The sequence below is a fragment of the Amblyomma americanum genome, chromosome 1 (genome assembly GCF_052857255.1).
Source record: "Amblyomma americanum isolate KBUSLIRL-KWMA chromosome 1, ASM5285725v1, whole genome shotgun sequence".
NCBI classification, from domain to species: Eukaryota; Metazoa; Arthropoda; class Arachnida; order Ixodida; family Ixodidae; genus Amblyomma; species Amblyomma americanum.
In genome coordinates this window covers 66,952,127-66,973,014 of record NC_135497.1, presented here as the reverse complement: position 1 = coordinate 66,973,014, position 20,888 = coordinate 66,952,127, and the positions used below count along the sequence as shown (strand labels likewise).

The 20,888-nt window shown below is 45.9% G+C and overlaps 1 protein-coding gene across 2 annotated transcripts in view; it reads left to right on the top strand.

Moving 5' to 3' along the window:
• Positions 1 to 20,888, top strand: part of Rrp5 (Ribosomal RNA Processing 5) — an 88,706-nt gene that overhangs the window by 60,860 nt on the left and 6,958 nt on the right. For both annotated transcript variants that reach the window (XM_077645785.1, XM_077645786.1), the window contains exons 28-31: positions 741 to 1,308; positions 2,436 to 2,620; positions 6,366 to 6,534; positions 18,295 to 18,448. In XM_077645785.1, the coding sequence (XP_077501911.1) occupies positions 741 to 1,308; positions 2,436 to 2,620; positions 6,366 to 6,534; positions 18,295 to 18,448 (1,076 nt within the window). The remainder of the gene's footprint in view (positions 1 to 740; positions 1,309 to 2,435; positions 2,621 to 6,365; positions 6,535 to 18,294; positions 18,449 to 20,888) is intronic.

Genomic DNA, 20,888 nt, shown 5'->3' with positions numbered 1-20,888 from the left:
GTTGTTCTAAACTCTGACCTTCGATGGAACAAACACACTGAACAGAATGCCTTGGATGTAAACATTGCCACTTGTGGGGCAGCAAAGCATATGGCACATATCTACCTCTGTGTTGCACGAAATGTTTGTTTTGCTATGTCCTTGATTTTGTTGCTTTTCATACTTGGTGTTGTACTGGAGAACTGTTTTTGACTGCTTGTGCGTTACATCTGTTGCTACATGCTTGTTTTGTGTGCGTTTGTAGCACCTCTGTATCTCACTCCTGCCAAAGGCTTGAAAGACGTTAATTCTAAAACAGCAAACAGCGCAAACAAGACGCAGGGCTTCAAAGACCGGCCGGTAGTACTTGCTAAATAAAATAAAGGACTAGTGTGAAAAGCTGGCCAACACATGCAGCTGCAGTGTAGTGGAAGACATGAAAACCATGTATCTGTCAAGCAGACAGAAGTATAAAGCTATTTTTGCAACTAATAAAGTTTCACAACAGGCTATAGCCTTCTTTTGTGAAAATCTTAGTCACTAGGTGACATCAAATTGTATAAGTTGATCAGTAAATAATGAAAACATAGAACTCTGCTTATAAGAGACCTCTTTTGTAACAGACAAAAACTTCTCTCTCGTACATGTTCTAGCCCACGAATAAACTTCGTTGCATGATTGTTGAGCTGAATTCAAGCATGGCTTCTCTTTACATGCTCTTATAAGAAGTCACCCTTTCCTTTTATCATTACTTGTTGCAGATTACATCCTGAAAGTGGCAGGGAGGTTGTAGATAAGGAAGTGGTAGCACTGAGCAACCTCTCTGTGGGCTCTACCCTGCGAGGATTTGTCAAGACCATAAACAAGCATGGCTGCTTTGTCACTGTGGGCTGCGGCGTGGATGGGCTGATACCGATGTCAAAGTTGCCAGCTCTGTTGCAGCGGAACCATAAGGCGATAAGAGTGGGTGAGCTGGTTGATGTGGTCGTAAGAAGGATTCAAGCCTCGGAGAGATGGCTCTTCCTTGATCTAGTCGACTGCGGGCAGGTGAAGGCAAAGGCGACTCGCAAGAGGAAGTTGTCAACTTCATCAATGGATGAGCCTATTTTCGACAGCAGTGAAAAAAGAGCACGTCTGGACCCACTGCCGCGGCTAAGCTTAGATGAAGGGTTTAGCTGGGATGTCCAAGCTACACCAGACTTGGCTACCCTCCTGAACGAGCGGCCATCTCTTGTTAGCAGTGATGACGAAGACGATGGAAGCAAAGCCAGAAAAAGCCACAAGGAGATTCGCCAAGAGAGAGAGCAGGCTGAGGCAGAGCTGCGCAAGGCAAGTGGGATATTCATTTTCTGTCACAAAGTGCCGCATACCTTTGCATTGCAGGTGTTCTTAAAGTCCAATCCCCTTTGGTATTGTTTTCTTGCATTTGAGTTCTTGTGACTGGCTTGCTACTATGCTCAGTCTCATAAGTTCGCACAGTGGAAGACAGCACAACTATACAGGTGGCGCAGTATTATCTTGATCATTCGATTTTTGCAGGGTCACGATAAATGTTCGTATTGTTCAAAACGAACAAAATCGGTACGGAGAAGCAGTGGAAATGCATTCATGCCGATCTGTTTACAACTGGCGGGACTTGTTTATAGCCACTCACCACCGCTCGCTGCTCGCGGTCCGTACCCGCAACTAGCTATTACGATGTCAACGATGTGGGGGCCACGCGCTGCTGCTCACTGCTCGCAGAGCATACAACATGACTGGCAATTGTGCTTTTAGTGATATGTGGGCAATACTTAGTGCTCGAGAGCGCAGTTGTGGCTTATCATACGTAGCTGCATTAGAAATTTTCTATATTGTACACTGTACACTCTGGCTAGGGAACTTTACAAATTGTTATCAGCTGTGATCGTATCTTTGATATTCTCCTGTATAGCTGCGCTTCCTATACGGATGCAGTGGTAGGACATGAACATGAATACGATAAGAACAGACAGTGATATTTTATTTTCAAGGGACAGAATATATGCATTCCAAATTGAATGCATCATAATGAAGCTATAAATAAAACTGCTCAAACTGTTGCATTGGAAAAATGATAGTCTCTAACACTATCTCTCTCCTTTCTATTAGTAATACTGAGGCCTCTAATGCACGCTCTTTAAACATGGAAAGCCTCTTATTCTAATTTATAAAAGAAATTGGCACAGTTTCTATATTGGTAACCTTAAGACTATAAAGCCAAAATCCACAAGCACCCACAGCCTAGAAGTCGGTGAATAAAAATAGAATTGGGTCAGATATTGGCTGCATTATGCGTTGTGGGCTGCCCTCACCAGGCAGTCATACCATGCAGGCTTTGACTCTTCAGTGATAAGTATTAACGCACAAAGATCATTTATCAATCATGTAAAAATTTGAAGGACTCCTTTAATATGTACGTTATTATTACATTGCAGAAGGAACGCATGTTGGTCGACCCAAGCCGTGAGCCTGAAACAGTGGACGATTTTGATCGTTTGGTGCTGGTGTCACCCAACAGCTCAATAGTCTGGCTTCGCTACATGGCCTTTCATTTGCGGCAGGCCGAAATTGAGAAGGCACGTGCTGTGGCAAGGCGTGCCTTGGCCTCTATTGAATTCAGGTAAAGTGCTTCTTTGTATTTTGGAAAGAACTTATTTGGAAGGCTACTTTCAGCTGAATTTCTAACTCTAATAGGTAAGGTATACTGCAGGTAGCTACTTATTGTATTTTTTAAACTCTAGGTCAGCCTTTGTTCCAGGCATAGTGTCCAAAACCAATGAGTAATGTAAGTGTAATGTAAGACAGCTGGCTGGTTGTCGTAACTAAACATGGAAAGAGCAGATGTTCGTGCCGTCCGAAATTTGTACTCCAGTCGTTGCTACGTGGGTAACTTCAACTTGCATTCTGAGAAGGCTAAAAGTTTGATGTCTATGTGGTTAATGACCTAGATAAAGTGCTTTATAATTTTATTCTGCACACCTAAAAATAAGAGATGGCCTGTATTGGGACAATGTTTTATCGTGTGGCTCGAACTTTGGGGGTCTACGTAAAATGTGGCCCACTTTTTGTATTTGAGACTAAATACCCATCCGACCTACTGTAGACATTCAATGTTGTTCCAGCATGAAGTTCAGTCCTTATACAGTCGAGCCCACATATAACGGCCCCACTTAAGATGAACTTTCGCTTATAACGAACGAGACCTGCGCGACCGTCAAAAAAAACATTGTTTCAATTGCACAAAATCGCACATATAACGAACGTTATTAAGCCCTGCTGATTGGTTCACGCAAACAGACGGCTTAAATCCGGCGCCGCAATGCGAGATAACCTGCCTCCGACGGTATGTTTTCCCGAGCCTTATCACAGGCGAACTGCCCGCCCCGTTTCGTGCCACTCTCAAGCGAGCTACCCTTTCCCCGCCGACGCCACTTCCAAGAGCGCCCTCCTGCCCTTCCTCGCAACTATTCTCTCGCCTCCTCACTCTCTTGCAAATTCGTGCTTGGCCTCCACGATTAACCACGCCGCCACCTTTGTCAATCTCTGAGGCCACGCTCCGTGAAGTAAGCCTTCCGTGGGAGCCAACAGGTGGCTGCACTGACGCTCACGGACGCCCCTCATTGGTCTCTCCGCTGGCGCTGTGCGTCTGTATCTTTAGCTTGATTGCCGCTTGTCTGCCACGTCTGCCCCGTCGCGCACCTTTGTCACTCTTGTTACGGTGCGGACGTTTCGTTGGTTTCGTTCGAATCTCGGGCCTTGGCTGTAATTCGGGATGGCGGACGGGAACACCGTGCCCATTTCCATTGTATTCTGCGGTCGAGATGATGAAAGCGGCCTGGGTGGAGGTGACGGCCACTTGCGTGCGGAACTGCTTCCGCATGGCCGGCTTCGTCGACACGGTGTCTGCTGCCCAGCCTGATGCCTCGGAAGATGACCAGCCCGGCGGCGATTTGTGGCAGTGCGTCGTCGACTCCGACATGGGAGGTCATGGCATTGGTTGGAATGATTTTATTTCTGTCGATGATGATGCTAAGACTGCGGAACCGTGCACGGACGAGGGCATCGTTTCTGAAGTTCGGGATGAGAGTGACGCGGAGGAATCGGATGAGGATGAAACTTCAGAACCAGCACCCATAAGCGCACCTGTAGCAATAAGCTGCATAGAAAGCCTCAGACAACTTGTGTATGCCAAGGGCCTCGGTGAAGAGCACGCTTCTGCTTTAAAAAAACTGGAAACCTCCCTCATCGGATCTGCGCTGCAAAAACAGATGTCCATCACGGACTTTTTCGCGAAGAAAAATTTTGTGCTTTGACAAGCAACTGTCTTTATAAAGCTGTGATCCACTTACTACGAACTTCGGGATATAACGAACGGACGCCGCGTGACGCTCATGCTCGTTATAAGCGGGCTCGACTGTACTCCCGGAGCCGCCGCGGTGGCTCGTGGCGCTTGGCTGCTGACCCGAAAGACGCGGGTTCGATCCCGGTCGCGGTGGTCGAATTTCGAGAAATTCCAGAGGCCCGTGTACTGTGCGATGTCAGTGCACGTTTAAGAACCTTGGGTCATCGATATTTCTGGAGCCCTCCACTACGGTGTCTCTCATAGCCTGAGTCGCTTTGGGACGTTAAACCCCTATAAATTAAACTATTTCAGATGACGCTACTCTGTGCTTTCATTTTCCATTGATTTACAGACCTGCTGCAGTGACTTAGTAGTTAGGGTGCTTGAGCTACTGAGCCTGAGGACCCGCAGCGACCGTATTTCGATGAAAGGCAAAATGCAAACGGCACCAGTATGCAGTGTGATGTCGGAATATGTCAAAGAACCCCAGATGGTCTAAATTAATCTGGAGCCCGTGGCTGTAATGTCTTTTATAGCCCATGTTTTGCTTCGGGACGTTAAACCCTCCGATTTACAATTTATTTATATTCATTTACTTATGAGAACTGAAAAAGCATGTTAACCTGGCCTTTTTGCAGAGGTGGTGCTTTGTGTATGGGGTTGTTAAGTCACATGCCTAGTCATTATGCAAATGTTAGCTATCAGCAGCAGATATAGGTACTACCATCACGAAAATTAAATGGACCATGAAAGCCCTGCAGCCAAAAAATGATGAGCACAGCAGGCACAGTCTACAATGCTCAGTATCTGCTGTCAGAGTAAATTATTACTGCTATGCCAGGTTTGAAGGTGTAAAACATTTGAGCCACTCCCATGGTCCATGTTCTTTTCTGGCTGATATATAGTACATGTTCTGCCTGACCTAGTGTTTCATCTGTGCCAGAAGTTTCCACAAAGCTGTTGCTTGGTGGTAGTTGGGGCAGCGGTGGATCTGAAAGAAAATTTCACTAATGTAGTCACAATTGTGATATCTTCAGGGAACATGTATTTTTGCGTGCAAATTCTAAATATGTCATTTAATTTCATTTAAAAAATTCCTTGTGTACTTATGCCATATGTTTCGTAATTTTTTTTTTGTGAAGAGCTTTCAAGAACTTTTGCTGAAGGGAACTTGCTAAAATGTGATTTGTTGTACTCACTTGCCATCAAGGATATCAAGGAATGCAATAAGGGTAAAATAGTCGTACTGCCTTTCATAGAAGTTATAGGGTTTTGAAGTTCCCACTTCAGGAACGGGAAGAAAAGTTTGTGTTCCTGTTTGTGAAAGTGGCAGCTTTGTTTGAATTAAATTTGAAATATGCACAGCTTGTTGTGTCATCTGATGAGGAGGAAGAGCCCCCTGCTGCTTTCCACATGTAACTCGTGGCATGAATTTTGCTGCTGTGGCACGGATGGTACCTATGCAGTCCATACGAAGATAATAATCATCTGCTGCGACCCCCTTGCAATGTAACTTTGTACTGCAGTGCATTATACAGTAAAATTTCATCAATTCTACCACTGTTTATTTGGAAATACGGATAATTCGGGCTGCTGTTGTGGTCCATGCCAATGCCTATGGCTTCGGACACTCGCTAATTAGGACGCAGCTGAGCTTATACTGGTTAATCCGGATGGGCACCTGACAAGAGGTGAGGGGCTGTGTCGAGATATGACTGACTGAGTTGCATGTTGCATTCATGCCATGACCTTCGGGTGAAGTTTTACGCACAAATGAGCAAGCAGTTCTGGAGGGCGCACCGTTCAATATTTGTCCTCATCCTATAGGAACGGAACACTTGGTGTTTTGAGTCCAGAGTGATAGCATTGCGGTGCTTGTTAACCTTGTAGCGCAGCAGAGTTCTAGGTTCCTGAATGGATTGGCAGGTTTTATGCTCAAGTGAATGTGCTGCCATTTAGCTGTTGTGGAGATCAGATTTGTGCTGAGTACAGGAAAATTTGCTGTTTTACCTTTGTAATGCAGGGAAGAGCAGGAAAAGCTGAATGTGTGGACAGCCCTACTCAACCTGGAGCACCTGTATGGCACCCAGGACTCGCTTGATAGCGTCTTCAAGGAAGCACTGCAGTTCAACGACCCTCTCAAAATCTACATGCACCTGGCACAGATCTATGTGGCCGGCAATAAGCAAGAGGTTAGTACCGGCTGAGGCATATGCTGAGTTTTCAGCCATCTGATAGTTGGATGCGTGACTCAGCCCCACAATGAGCACTTTGTTGGCGACATCCTCGGCATTCTGGCAGTCGATCTCTCTTTTGTATGAAAGTATGTGTGCCTATATATAGTATAGTTAAAGTAGCCGAAGAGTTCTACACAAATCTGTACAGTAGCCAATGTAATCAGAACAATAATGAGAGAGACAGTAGCACACAGCAATGCGTCATCCCGCCAGTAACGAAGGAGGAAGTAAAGAAAGCCTTAGGGAGCAATGGAAAGGGGAAAAGCAGCTTGGGAGGATCAGGTAACAGCAGATCTGTTGAAGGATGGAGGGGAGTTTGTGCTAGAAAAACTAGCGACACTGTATACGCAATGCTTTATGACCTCGACCGTACCAGAAGCTTGGAAGAATGCAAACATTATCTTAATTCATAAGAAAGGAGATGCCAAGGACTTGAAAAATTACAGACCGATCAGCTTACTATCCGTTGCCTACAAGGTATTTACTAAGGTAATCGCTAATAGAGTCAGGGCAACCTTATACCCCTGTCACACGGCGAGTTTCAATGGCCATCGAGTCGAGGGTCTTCGAAATTCTCAATCGCCATCGAACTCGGAGTTGTTTCGCTGCTACATGGCAAATCTCAATGACCATTGAAATGATTCTCGTGTCTGACGCCAAGCTTGTGCGGCGCCACAATCGCTACTTTGAATTTTGCAAAAATAACAAAAATATTTGATAAATGTATACTAAATGCTGAAATACACGCATATGCGCATGTCGTATGCGATGGACAGATGCAGACACTGCTGTAGCCACTCTAATACAAGACTAGCCAAAACCAAGCCAGTCCAACTGCGTCGGAGCGCTGCTTCGTCAGGCTTAAGACCTGGGAAATCACCTTGATATCTGAAAAACGAGCTATTTGTCTCTTGAAACTTTATGCGAGGGTAAGAATGGGCAAATCGAAGGCGAATACAACAGCTTAGAACACGATATTGCTTTGAGGGATTAGCGACGAAGCTGTTATCGTTGCGAAGCGGGCAGGCAGGGCGCCACCATGTTGTCAACGCTAAGTACGCAAGCAAGTTGCAAAGACCGCAGCGCAAAATTAATGCGCTTAAAACCAGTCTGATAGAATTTTAAAAGTATTATACAGACTGATTGCATTAAATTTTAGGCGAATAATGTTTGTTCATGCTTTTGTACCGTGAATGTGTTGTGTACGGAAGTGTGCTTGGCGCCGCTCGAAGCAACGCTAGCAACCTTGGGCAGCGCTCGAAGGCCCTCGAAATCTGGATGGAGTTCCGCGCTGCTCCGTTGACTCGATAGACTATTGACTCGATGGCCATTGAAACTGCCCTTGTAGCAGCGCTTGATCGCCTCTGAGTCGATAGGCTATCGGTTCGAGGGCCTTTGAAATGCCCGTGTGACAGGGGTATTAGACTTCAGTCAACCAAATGATCAGGCAGGCTTTCGTAAAGGATATTCCACAATAGATCATATTCACACTATCATTCAGGTGATAGAGAAATGCGCAGAATATAACCAACCTGTATATATAGCCTTCATTGATTACGAGAAAGCATTCGACTCAGTGGAAACCTCAGCAGTCATACAGGCATTGCGTAATCAGCGTGTAGAAGAGCCTTATGTCAAAATACTGGAAGATATATATATATATAGCAACTGCACAGCTGCCATAGTCCTCCATAAAGTCTGCAATAAAATTCCAATAAGGAAGGGTGTCAGGCAAGGAGACACGATCATCTCGCCAATGCTATTCACCGCCTGTTTACAGGAGGTATTTCGAGGCCTGAATTGGGAACAGTTGGGAATAAGAATAAATGGAGAATACCTAAATAATCTGCGATTTTCTGATGACATTGCCTTGCTGAGTCACTCAGGAGGTGAACTGCAAATCATGATCAATGAGTTAGACAGGCAGAGCAGATCGATGGGTCTAAAAATTAACATGCAGACAACCGAAGTAATGGTCAACAGTTTAGCAAGGGAATAGCAGTTCACATTTGGCAGCGAGGGGCTGGAAGTGGTAAAGTCTACTTAGGGCAGGTAGTGGCAGCTGATCCGGATCATGAGAGGGAAATAACTAGAAGGATAAGAATGGGGTGGAGCGCATATGGCAGGTTCTCCCAGATCATGAATTCAAGGAAAGTGAGAGTAGCGCAAAACGGGACAAAGGGACAGAGAAAGACAGACACAACACAGGCGCTAACTTCCGACTGAAAGAAACCAGGGCGGCCAAGACGAACGTAATCCGTGAGGGGAAACAGGCGCATGCGCCCAGAAAGATAATGAAAAACAGGTGAATAAGGAAATACGGATGTGCACGATTCAGCGTTTCTTTAAGAAGGCCAGCTCTCTTTTGGACAGGGAGATAGACGGCTTGCTTACACATTTATCGTCCAAGGCAGCGATACGAGCTGCTTCAATAATCTCTCGCGTTAACTGATCCCGGTGTCTGGCAACGATCGAGCACTTGTCCAGAAATGGCACACAACCACACTCCTTGCAGTGTAAAGCCAGATTACTGCCAGTAAAAGTTCTCAAGTTATTTTTGTGTTCGCGAAGTCTCTCATTCAAGCACCGACCTGACTGACCAACATACCGCTTACCGCAAGAGAGAGGGATGTCATAAACAATGCCTTCAGTACATTTCACGAATTTCTTTCTGTGGTTAATGGTGCACTGCAGCTTTTGGGGACGTTTATCAGCGGGCAAAGTTTTTTTGGAAAGCGCACTTAGTTTTTCAGGGGCAGAAAAAACGACACGAACATTAGCTTTTGTCCCAATTTTCTTGAGATTGTGGGACAGGCAATGAATGTAAGGAATAACGGCAATTTTGTCTTTTTTTCTTTCTGAAGGCACGGACGGCAGTTGACCTTCCTGGCGCTTCTTCTTTAGTATGCCTTCGGCGACAGAAACACAAATATCAGCTGGGTAGCCTGCTTGATGGAACCTTGCGAGTTGAGCGTGAAAGCTCTCGCTGATGAGGTGGGGGCATGACTTTTCCAGAGCATTCTTCAAGCATAAATTAATAATGCCCCTTTTAACGAGTTTAGAATGGGCAGATGTATAGGGGAGTAGAGGTTTGTTTGCCCGAGGTGCATAGCTCCAACACAGGTGGTTGTCCAGGAATTTAAAACGGATATCAAGAAAGCGAATCTCGTTGTCGGTTGGCATTTCGTTAGTCAATAGCAGCGGTGAAAAACACTCTTGTACCTTAGCTAAAATACCGGATGCAACTTGCTCTAAGCACGATGGCGTACACTCAACAAGGAAAAAGAAATCGTCAACAAAACGAAAGATCTTGACGACATGAGGGCTGGTAAGCCTCTCTTGGAGGCTCCTGTCAAGATGAGCCAGATACAGGTCACTAAGTACAGGGGCTAGACAAGACCCAATGCATATTCCCTGTTTCTGAATGTGAGCAGCGCCTTGCCAGTTTATGAAAGTGGAGCGGAGATAAAAGTGTAGCAATTCTAAAAAGCCACTGACGGATAAACCGGATTCATTCTGAAATGACACAGCGCCGAAATGATGGATCGAATCTTCGACAATTGTAAGCAGGTTATGATGGGGCAAGGAGTAATAAAGATCTTTCACATCAATTGAGAAACCAAGAAGGCTCTTGTCAGAAAGCGATTTCACAGCACTTAACACTTCCTCTGAACTACGTACTAGAAATGGGTCATCTATCGTCAACATGTTTAGTTTTTCTTTTAGAAACACAGCGATTGACTTTTGCCAAGTGTCCTGTTCGGAAACGATTACCCTTAAGGGGACGCCAGCCTTATGCGTTTTTGCGCTGAAAAACACTTCTAGGAAGAGGCGCTTACTGCTTTCAATGCTGCTGGCTAGTCTTTCGAGATTAAGCTTGAGACAAAGTTTTTTTGCTTGAACCTTAAGTTTGGGAAGTGAAACACTTCTTCCACATTTAAACACTTCTGTTATGGCATGATTGGCTTTTTCATTGAATACACCGTGGGGAAAGACAGCAAACCCGCCCTCTTTGTCAGAGGGGATGACGCAAAGCGACTGTTCGGCTAGGTAGGACACGACACGATCCACACGAACTTTTGAAGGACGAGGCTTACAGTACTGTAGGACGTCTACGCCATCGGAGGTGCACCGGCCAGAGTCCTCTTTGTCGGCTAGGCGAGACACACGTCGCACCATGGAAAGTAGCTCATGCGGAGTCTTCGAAGTCTCCCTTGCAAACTTGGGTCCAAGGGACAACAACCGGTTGACGTCCTCAGGAAGGGTGACTCCTTCGGAGACGTATACGCTGTTGCATTTTCTCGACCCCTTAGGTGGGCAGAGGGATCGAAGGGATCGGAGTTGAAGTTGCCACAGGGCTTCAGTTGTTTGGTCCGCTAGAAGCAGATACGCTCGCAGCTGACGTTTAGCGGCGTTAGGTTCCAGTGCCTGTTGGAGTTGCACGGCTAAGTGCTCCCTCAGAAGACGTACATAACGATGACATTCAGATTTTACAATCTTGCATATTCTGCGGGAGTGCCCAGTGGAGGGGTTGAGACCATTGAAGAGAAGTCTGACGTCATCGGGTAGAATCCCGGAGCGGAGGCAAAAAGCTGCAGCACGTGCTTTGCACACAGTGGCAAGAGCCTTCTGACAAGAGCCTTCTTGGTTTCTCAATTGATGTGAAAGATCTTTATTACTCCTTGCCCCATCATAACCTGCTTACAATTGTCGAAGATTCGATCCATCATTTCGGCGCTGTGTCATTTCAGAATGAATCCGGTTTATCCGTCAGTGGCTTTTTAGAATTGCTACACTTTTATCTCCGCTCCACTTTCATAAACTGGCAAGGCGCTGCTCACATTCAGAAACAGGGAATATGCATTGGGTCTTGTCTAGCCCCTGTACTTAGTGACCTGTATCTGGCTCATCTTGACAGGAGCCTCCAAGAGAGGCTTACCAGCCCTCATGTCGTCAAGATCTTTCGTTTTGTTGACGATTTCTTTTTCCTTGTTGAGTGTACGCCATCGTGCTTAGAGCAAGTTGCATCCGGTATTTTAGCTAAGGTACAAGAGTGTTTTTCACCGCTGCTATTGACTAACGAAATGCCAACCGACAACGAGATTCGCTTTCTTGATATCCGTTTTAAATTCCTGGACAACCACCTGTGTTGGAGCTATGCACCTCGGGCAAACAAACCTCTACTCCCCTATACATCTGCCCATTCTAAACTCGTTAAAAGGGGCATTATTAATTTATGCTTGAAGAATGCTCTGGAAAAGTCATGCCCCCACCTCATCAGCGAGAGCTTTCACGCTCAACTCGCAAGGTTCCATCAAGCAGGCTACCCAGCTGATATTTGTGTTTCTGTCGCCGAAGGCATACTAAAGAAGAAGCGCCAGGAAGGTCAACTGCCGTCCGTGCCCTCAGAAAGAAAAAAAAGACAAAATTGCCGTTATTCCTTACATTCATTGCCTGTCCCACAATCTCAAGAAAATTGGGACAAAAGCTAATGTTCGTGTCGTTTTTTCTGCCCCTGAAAAACTAAGTGCGCTTTCCAAAAAAACTTTGCCCGCTGATAAACGTCCCCAAAAGCTGCAGTGCACCATTAACCACAGAAAGAAATTCGTGAAATGTACTGAAGGCATTGTTTATGACATCCCTCTCTCTTGCGGTAAGCGGTATGTTGGTCAGTCAGGTCGGTGCTTGAATGAGAGACTTCGCGAACACAAAAATAACTTGAGAACTTTTACTGGCAGTAATCTGGCTTTACACTGCAAGGAGTGTGGTTGTGTGCCATTTCTGGACAAGTGCTCGATCGTTGCCAGACACCGGGATCAGTTAACGCGAGAGATTATTGAAGCAGCTCGTATCGCTGCCTTGGACGATAAATGTGTAAGCAAGCCGTCTATCTCCCTGTCCAAAAGAGAGCTGGCCTTCTTAAAGAAACGCTGAATCGTGCACATCCGTATTTCCTTATTCACCTGTTTTTCATTATCTTTCTGGGCGCATGCGCCTGTTTCCCCTCACGGATTACGTTCGTCTTGGCCGCCCTGGTTTCTTTCAGTCGGAAGTTAGCGCCTGTGTTGTGTCTGTCTTTCTCTGTCCCTTTGTCCCGTTTTGCGCTACTCTCACTTTCCATGGATCACCGTTACCGACTCGCCCAAGTTTCTACCCTCATGAATTCAAATTTACCAATATCCCTCAAGAGTAAAATTTACAACAGCTGTATCTTACCAGTACTCACCTACAGGGCAGAAAAGTGGAGGCTAACGAAAAGGATTCCGCTTAAGTTAAGGACAACGCCGCGAGCCATGGAAAGAAAAATGACAGGTGTAACGTTAAAAGACCGGAAGCGGGCAAAGTGGGTGAGGGAACGAACGCGGGTTAATGACATCCTAGTCGAAATCAAGAGGAAGAAATGGGCTTGGGCAGGGCATGCAATGCAAAGGCAAGATAATCGCTGGTCTTAAGGTAACGTAGTGGATTCGAAGAGAAAGTAAGCGTAGAAGGGGGCGGCAGAAGGTTAGGTGGGCGGATGAGATTAAGAAGTTTGCAGGCAAAGGGTAGATGCAACTGGCTAAAGACAGGGTTAATTAGAGAGACATGGGAGAGGTCTTTGCCCTGCAGTGGGTGTAGTCAGGCTGATAATGATGTGCCTCTTGTTTCTCAATGGAATAGTTAACACCTTGGTGCAATTACCATTCAATTGTTACACTTTGAAGCAAATCTATGGTTTCTCAGTGGAATAGTTGACACCTTGGTGCAATTACCATTCAATTATTACACTGTGAAGCAAATCTATGGTATGTACATTTATACAGAATCCTAGCTGCTGGAACCGTATTTTGATGCAGGCAAAAATTCAAAAAAAGTGTATGGAACACTTAAACTCCACTCTAAGTTTATGATGAGATAGCATTGATGGGTTTAGCAGCCGTGATGGCTCAGTGGTTATGGCGCTCGGCTGCTGACCCGAAAGACGTGGGTTCGATCCCGGCCGTGCTGGTCTAATTTCGATGGAGGCGAAATTCTAGAGGCCCGTGTACTGTGCGATGTCAGTGCACGTAAAAAAGAACTCCAGGTGGTCGATATTTCCGAAGCCCTTCACTACGGCATCCCTCATAGCCTGGGTTGATTTGGGACTTTAAACCCCCATAAATCATAAGCATTAATGGTTTAGTGACCATATACGCAGAATTAGTCATTTTCTACATTCATAGATCCTGGGGATAGCATCTTCAAGGAGGCAAACCTTCATCTTTTCAAAGTGGATCGAGTTTGGTCAAGGTCCATAAGCAGAACAAAGAAAAGAAATTAATCAAGTGCATGTGCTCAGTTCCCGAGCCACGTATGCCAATGGCAGTAAGGCAGTGCACACCCCCTGTGTTCTTGCTTAGTGGACACATTTCAACCAGCATTCGAAAGACTGCTTTTCGCATTGCTTTTAGCTGAAGCAGTAGACTGTTGCCAGGATTATTGAGTTGTGTCAAGCACCATTTCTTTAGGCTGCACGTAACAGAGCCATGTTGTGCAAATTAAGCTGGTTTCATATAGTTGGCAACAAATTATTTAACATGTGAAAGGAGCCTGTTTTATGGAAAGAACAAGTATTGCAGTTAGAGAATCTACAGCCAAGCATCTCTAATGTCTCCGATATCATACAAAGGCCCCAGCATCTGCCCATGCATTCCCACTCCCCCCTTTCAGTATGCCATCGGCATGAAAGAAAAACAAAAAGGGAATTATGAAAGAATGGAGAGGAAATCAAAGTATTTTAAAATGATGAAATTGAAAGATATCACATTCAAATGAAAGTTGCGAATGTCTGCTTACCCCAGCTGAGGTGATCCATTTGTGCCATCAGTACGCTAGCCTTTGCATGCCTTCATGGAAGAATACGGGTGGTTAATCAGCGTGTTGTTCTTAAAGTGATGGTTGCTGTTTTGCTTCACCTGCTTTATTGTCCAGACCTGGAGCGGTGTCATAAAACTTTTGACTGTACCTCAAAATAAAGGATTGTGTGTGTGTGCAGTTTGTGTCCAACGAAGAGGTCAAAAATTAGGTGTAGCATTAGTGCCGTCAACAGTCACCCCCATTCTCCTATGACTGCATGCAGACACTGGTGTACCGGTGATGGACGTGTATCACCACTAATGGGGACTATTTATATGCTTTTGGAAAAAGGACATTCAGAACTGTAATTTTAATGCAACATTTTGAACATGCCTTGTAATTTTCAGAATTGAAACTGCTTTGGAAATACTAATGAAATACAGCACAGACTGCTTATAACGCATACCGCGCGAGTCAGGAAAATCTGCATTATAATCGGTATTGCACTGTAACCAAAACGCAACTTTTTCATGCATTCGCGTTTTCAGAATGGCCAGCCTATACCTTTCAAAGGGCACCTGACAACGCATCAGACACACAACACTGCAATCGCAGGCAACAAAGACGTTTATTTGATCTTTTTGTTGAAGCGTCGTAATGAATGAAAGAACGATGTTATTTTAGTCTGGCGCTGCGATTGAACTGCGTTGCTAATGCCTTCATCTCAAAAAACAGAGAGGCACTTGAGTGCTTGCCCACTGAGGTTTCTCTGAACGTAGTAGAGGCGCAGTTTGTTGCAACAGTCGAGCGCGTCTTTTCACGAAAATCCTGCTGCACTTTCACTCACTCGGATAGACGCTAATTGCGACCGCGCACCACTGCCACGATGTCTTCATCTGTGGCGGTTACTTCACACACACAACGCTGTCAGGGTCGGCGACGACGACGACGAGCTCATCTCGTGCCGGTCCTTGAAACGCTGAATCCAACCGTTCAGTGGGTTGAAGCCATCATGCCCCAAAGGCACCCGGCCTTGGCTTGCAATATCGAGCCACTCACAAACGCTTTGGGTCCAAACCTCGCGAAACCGTTCAGACAAAGTGGCGACATCTTCGTACTTTGACGCATGAATCCTTTTCCTTACAAGCGACGCGGAGTCTTCCTGCAGCTGTTGTCGCAAGTTGTCGCTGTTCTTTCAAATGGCAGACACAGTAGCATCGGCAACACCATACTTTTTTACCACCGTAGCCTTTTTCAAACCGCTCTCGACGTCCCTCACAATGCTCTGCTTAGTTTCGAGAGTTTGCCATTTCTTGAATTTCGGAGGAGCAGACGCTATTGAAACTGAAGACAGCCCAGGCTGGTAGACTTGCTCACGTTGTCAGCAGACTTGCTTACGTTAACTTTTTGCTACTCGTGACGACACGTACCTCGCTCATGGGCTCAGGCGTGACAAGATGCTGCCGCACGTGCGCGCGGTGCGCACTTGGCGCAGCTGCCGCTTTAGCATGCCCGTCTGGCCGTGCCATCATGTGCTTTCAGGTTTTGTCCAATCAGTCTGCCCAACGGAGGCACGTCGGAGAGTGAGAGGAAAAATGCGTTGCCTTAAACCATGCTGACGACGCTCCCCCACCCTGCCTGTTGCCCCCTTCTTGTGCAATCTGGGAAGCACGCTCCTCGTGCCCGCTGGTACCCACGGGCCCGCGCCAGTACGCGGGCCATCAGGCTTTCCCGCACTATACGTGGTCTCCGGTTACGCGCTCCCGCGTATTAAGCAGTACGCCAATACATTGAACTCTATGGGAAGCGAAGCGGTTGTCACAAAAAGCCGAATATAATGCGGTCCCACGTCATAAGCAGTTACGTTGTAAATGGTCTTGAGCTGTATTGATGGTTAAGCTTGGTGCCACCGCAGCAATAGACTTCATATAGCATACAGCAGGCATGTGGCAGTCTGAAATATATAGAGGCAGAAAGCAATGCCTCATTTTTACATGGCACCTGGCATATGAGGCTTCAGGGCATCAAGAAAGCCGGGCACCAACTTGGGTTGCATTTTTTTTAATGATGCGCAAGGCATTATCAAATGTAAATCGCAACATGGAATACACTTATGTTCCTTCAGTATATAGTGAAAATTTTCTCAGTTTTGGTTTCAGTTTCAACAGCCAAATCGTGGTTATACATGAAAGTTTAGTACAGGTTGCATGAGGCAAGCGCGCGCACACACACAAAAATATAGATGTTATTGCTGCTTCTTCATTCATTATCATTCTGGCTCTTGGGGCAGGCTGGTGTAAACATGGTAGCGAATTAAAACAACAAAGCAGCGATTACATTGCAGTTTTTAATGCCTCGCATGGCATGAATTAAAGATGCCATAGCTACCATTGAGCTGTTGAAACTGAAAGATGAAAAGTTCCATTGTAATTTACTTGTAAATTATCTGTCAGGCATAAGCAAATCCCATGTTGTGATCCATGCGTTATTAATACAGTCACCGACTGATTTTTCGGGCTCGAAGGGACCCGGAAAATGGTCCGAATAATCGAACAGTCCGAAAAATCCGTGAAGTACAAGAAAAAAACACTTTATTGAGATGAAATCGGCTTAATAATGTCACTGATTTTACCTCGCGACAAATTTCTCTTGCTGGCGACGATTTGCACCTGTATTTGCGCCAAAGTTGTGCTTTCACTGTACACGCTAGACAGCAAGGTCACCGCATTTAGTTGGAATACTTCCCACGCTTCTTTGACGGACCCGGCGGGGCCATGTTGTCCACAACCCGAGTGTGCACCACACCGCTCGTCAAACACACGCAAAGATAAGGCACTTTTTGTGCAAAGCGGCAGAACCGCTGGACGCAATCACAAAACGGCGAACGGATGTAACTTCGTGAAGACTGAGCGCCACTCGGTCGACGCGGTCAGAGGAACCCAAGTGACGAAACGACGAATGGCAAACGTATGAGACCCGCCGCGGTGGCTCAGTGGTTAGGGCGCTCGGCTACTGATCCGGAGTACCCGGGTTGGATCCCGACCGCGGTGGCCGCGTTTTCGATGGAGGCAAAACGCTAAGGCGCCCGTGTGCTGTGCGATGTTAAAGATCCCCAGGTGGTCGAAATTATTCCGGAGCCCTCCATTACGGCACCTCTTTCTTCTCTCAGTCCCTCTTTTATCTCTTCCCGCTGAGATGTGAGATAGCTCCTGCACAATTTCCTTCCCCCTACAACCAATTAATTTTCAACGTATGGGACAAGCGATAACTGCCCGCGACAACTTCGGCGACAGGAGCAATTTGATGGCGTTGACAATGCGGCTGCTACCTCAAAGTGTCGGAGATCGCAGGGACCTCTACTGGCAACAATGAGGTACCGAAAGTATGTCAAGTCAATCCAACTGCAGCGTAAATCCACCTCAATCCATGGTGGCGCCTTCTGCGCCGGTGAAAAGACGATAAGATGGCCGATTTTGGCCCACAGGCGACTGAAATTAGTCCGGAAAATCGAGCTTTCGGACTTCTGAAGTCGAAATATCTGTCGCGAATATGTATGCACGTCTATGGGGTGACTGACGGCACCTCATCGAGGTCCGAATTATTGGAGTCCAAATTACCCGTCGGCTACTGTATCTTGCGCATTATTCCAAACAAGAAAGTATGCAACTAAAATTTTGGTGTCGATACTCCTTTAAACCTCACCACATGTAGTCGAAAAGAGCATGCCAGTGGGACATCTTCACATTTTACTAGTTGAGTGCATGAGTGACTCAGTATGTGTGTGTGGGCGTATCTGCTTGTGCACATGCTCCACTTTATCATAGTGGTACTACAGCCAGCTTTAACACCATTTGTTTGGTCTCCACTGTGTGATAAAATTGTTTTTGTTTTTTTTTGCAGCAAGCTGAACAGCTGTACAAGCAAATGCTAAACAAGTTCAAGCAGCATGCAGATGTTTGGCTCAGCTTTGGGCTCTTCTACATGAAGTTCAACCAGGCTGAGGCTTGCAGAGCCCTTCTGCAACGAGCCCTTAAAAGCCTGCCAAGCAGGGAACGTAAGTGCACATTGCTCGTAGTTGGCCTTGCCAAAAGTTCAGTTTGAATTGAAGTGAATTATCTCAAACAGTAATAGTCATTTGCAAGCACTTTTTGTATCATACTGTGCAGTAAAACCCCGTTAATTTGAAGTCACTGGGACCACGAAAAATATTCGAATTAACTGGGTTTTTGAATTAACCAAGCACAGCAAGAAAAGAATGGGACCAGGCGAAAAATTTCATCGTGAAAACGCACTACCTTTATTGCACATACTTTGCTTACCATATCATGAACATCAGCCTGACTTTACCCACTGCAGGGCAAAGGCCTCTCCCGTGTCTCTCCAATTTACCCTGTCCTTTGCCGGCTGCGGCCACCGTATCCCCGAAAACTTCCATGTTACCATATCTAGATTACCATGCACTGCCGCCCTGCAGTCTACCCTCCCAACTCATAGCCCCTGCTGGCCAAAAAAAAAAGAAAAAAGTTGACACCAAATACATGTTGGTGCAAGTACCACCCAACCCTCCCTCCCTCCTGCATCATCCTGCCGCTGCACTTCAAAGCAGTTAACGCTAAATGATGCGATCACAAGAGTAGTAATCTGAAGCCAATAGCGATCAAGAGTGAAAAAACGGTGCTCCATCCTGTCCTACATGTTTGAATGTTTGTTTCAGGCAAACAAGGCACAAAAAAAAAGTACACGTCTGTCTAAGAGGCTGACGAAAAGACATGGATGCCTGACGATTGTCAGTCTCTCAGTGCACACAACACCTCAGCATAGGGCGAGAAAAAAAAAATGAATCAGTCACATGAAGAGCAGAAAAAAAAACGGTAAAAATAATACAGGCATTGACACAGAGTGGCATTGTGGGGTTAAAAAAATATAATGCAGGCATTCAAAGCATAGCAACTGGACATGATTTAAGTAGTCAAATTCCTCCTAAAGTTACAACAAGTATGCATTCAACTTTTTTCTGAAGACTGCTAATGAAGATGATTGATTTACTAAGGTTATAATGGCAGGGTGGCGATTTAAAAAATCTGGTATAACAAATGATTGCTGTTGCATGCCATAATTAGTTCGTATTTTACCCTTGTTGTAAGTTGTGTACCTCGTGTTATATTCCTGTTCGTTCGGGAGGTATTTTCGAAGGAATTCTCTCTCATTAAGCTTGATTGCCTGGAATATTGTAATTGCTGTTTTCCTGTAATGAGGTTTCCGATTGTTAATACATTGTTCTTAAAAAGCAGAGCGGAATGACCCGTGAAGGGTGCATTCGCAATAATGCGTAATATGCATTTCTCTAAAACAAATAATTTATCTATATTGGTTTTTGTCGTCATTTCCCAAACGGATAAGCAGTATTGAAGGCATGAACTTGCATGCGGCCCAACTTACTATAGCGGCAAACTGAACTGCAAATAGTCCTGTAAATTTGGATTCTGGCGCAATGCACGCCTCAGAGATTATCGGAGATTTGTTCTCGTACTACAAATCTCTCACCCTAGGAAGCGACCGCAGCGCAAACGAATCAGGTAAACAGTGCGCAATTTGAATTTTTCTTAGCGTATCCAATTTGCATACAAATTAACTTTTTTTTTATGCCTGGAGCGCCATGGGTCCTGCCATAAATCGTCGCCGACTGGGGGAGCGTACTCCCGCCGCTCGTCTAAAACTACCTCGGGCATATTGCATGGTTGTTTTTCCCCAAGAAAGGTTGACCTACACGCGATGGTACTCAAGTAATCGGAGATGCCGGTAACCTTGTAGCAGTAGCAGCGGCCTTACGCAGCAGGAGCAGCACCAGCTGCCGAAGATGATGACGCCGAAGTGCGGCCGAATTGAGCCCCATCCTCTTGCCGGTGCAACGCACCGTTCAGCTGCACATTCTAGTACTTCAGCCAGTAAATCAATCATTTCCTTCATCGTGCCGCATCTTCTCACAAAATGTTACGTCTGGTCCGGCATCAACAAGGACGTGCGCTCCTGGCACCGTTCCTGCCTGGCTTGCCAGCAGTCTAAAACTCAGCGACACACGACCTCTCCCTCCAGCTCGTTCCCTCCGCCGTCAGCCATCATGCCATCACATGCCATCGGGCTTGCCTGCCGTCGTGTAAACCTAGGAAAATGCAGCTGGTGGTTTAGTCCACTGCCAGCAAGTGCTAGCGCCGTTGCAGCCGGCGTGCTTGTGCATGATGTGGGGTAGCAATCCTGAGTGGGTACTTGAAATGAAATGGCTAGCGCACACCTGGTTTTGCCATGGCGTGTGTCAGCTTCAGCCAACCATAGAAAACACGGTAAAAGGAATAATGAGCAAAAACCTGCCGCAGAGATTTCTGATCCATATGATAGCTGTGGCACTGAGAGTGACCAGAACAACACTCTTTTGAAACAGAGATGAGCAGAAAGTAGTTATTTACATGAATATTTCTCAACCGCTGCACCTAGCGGCT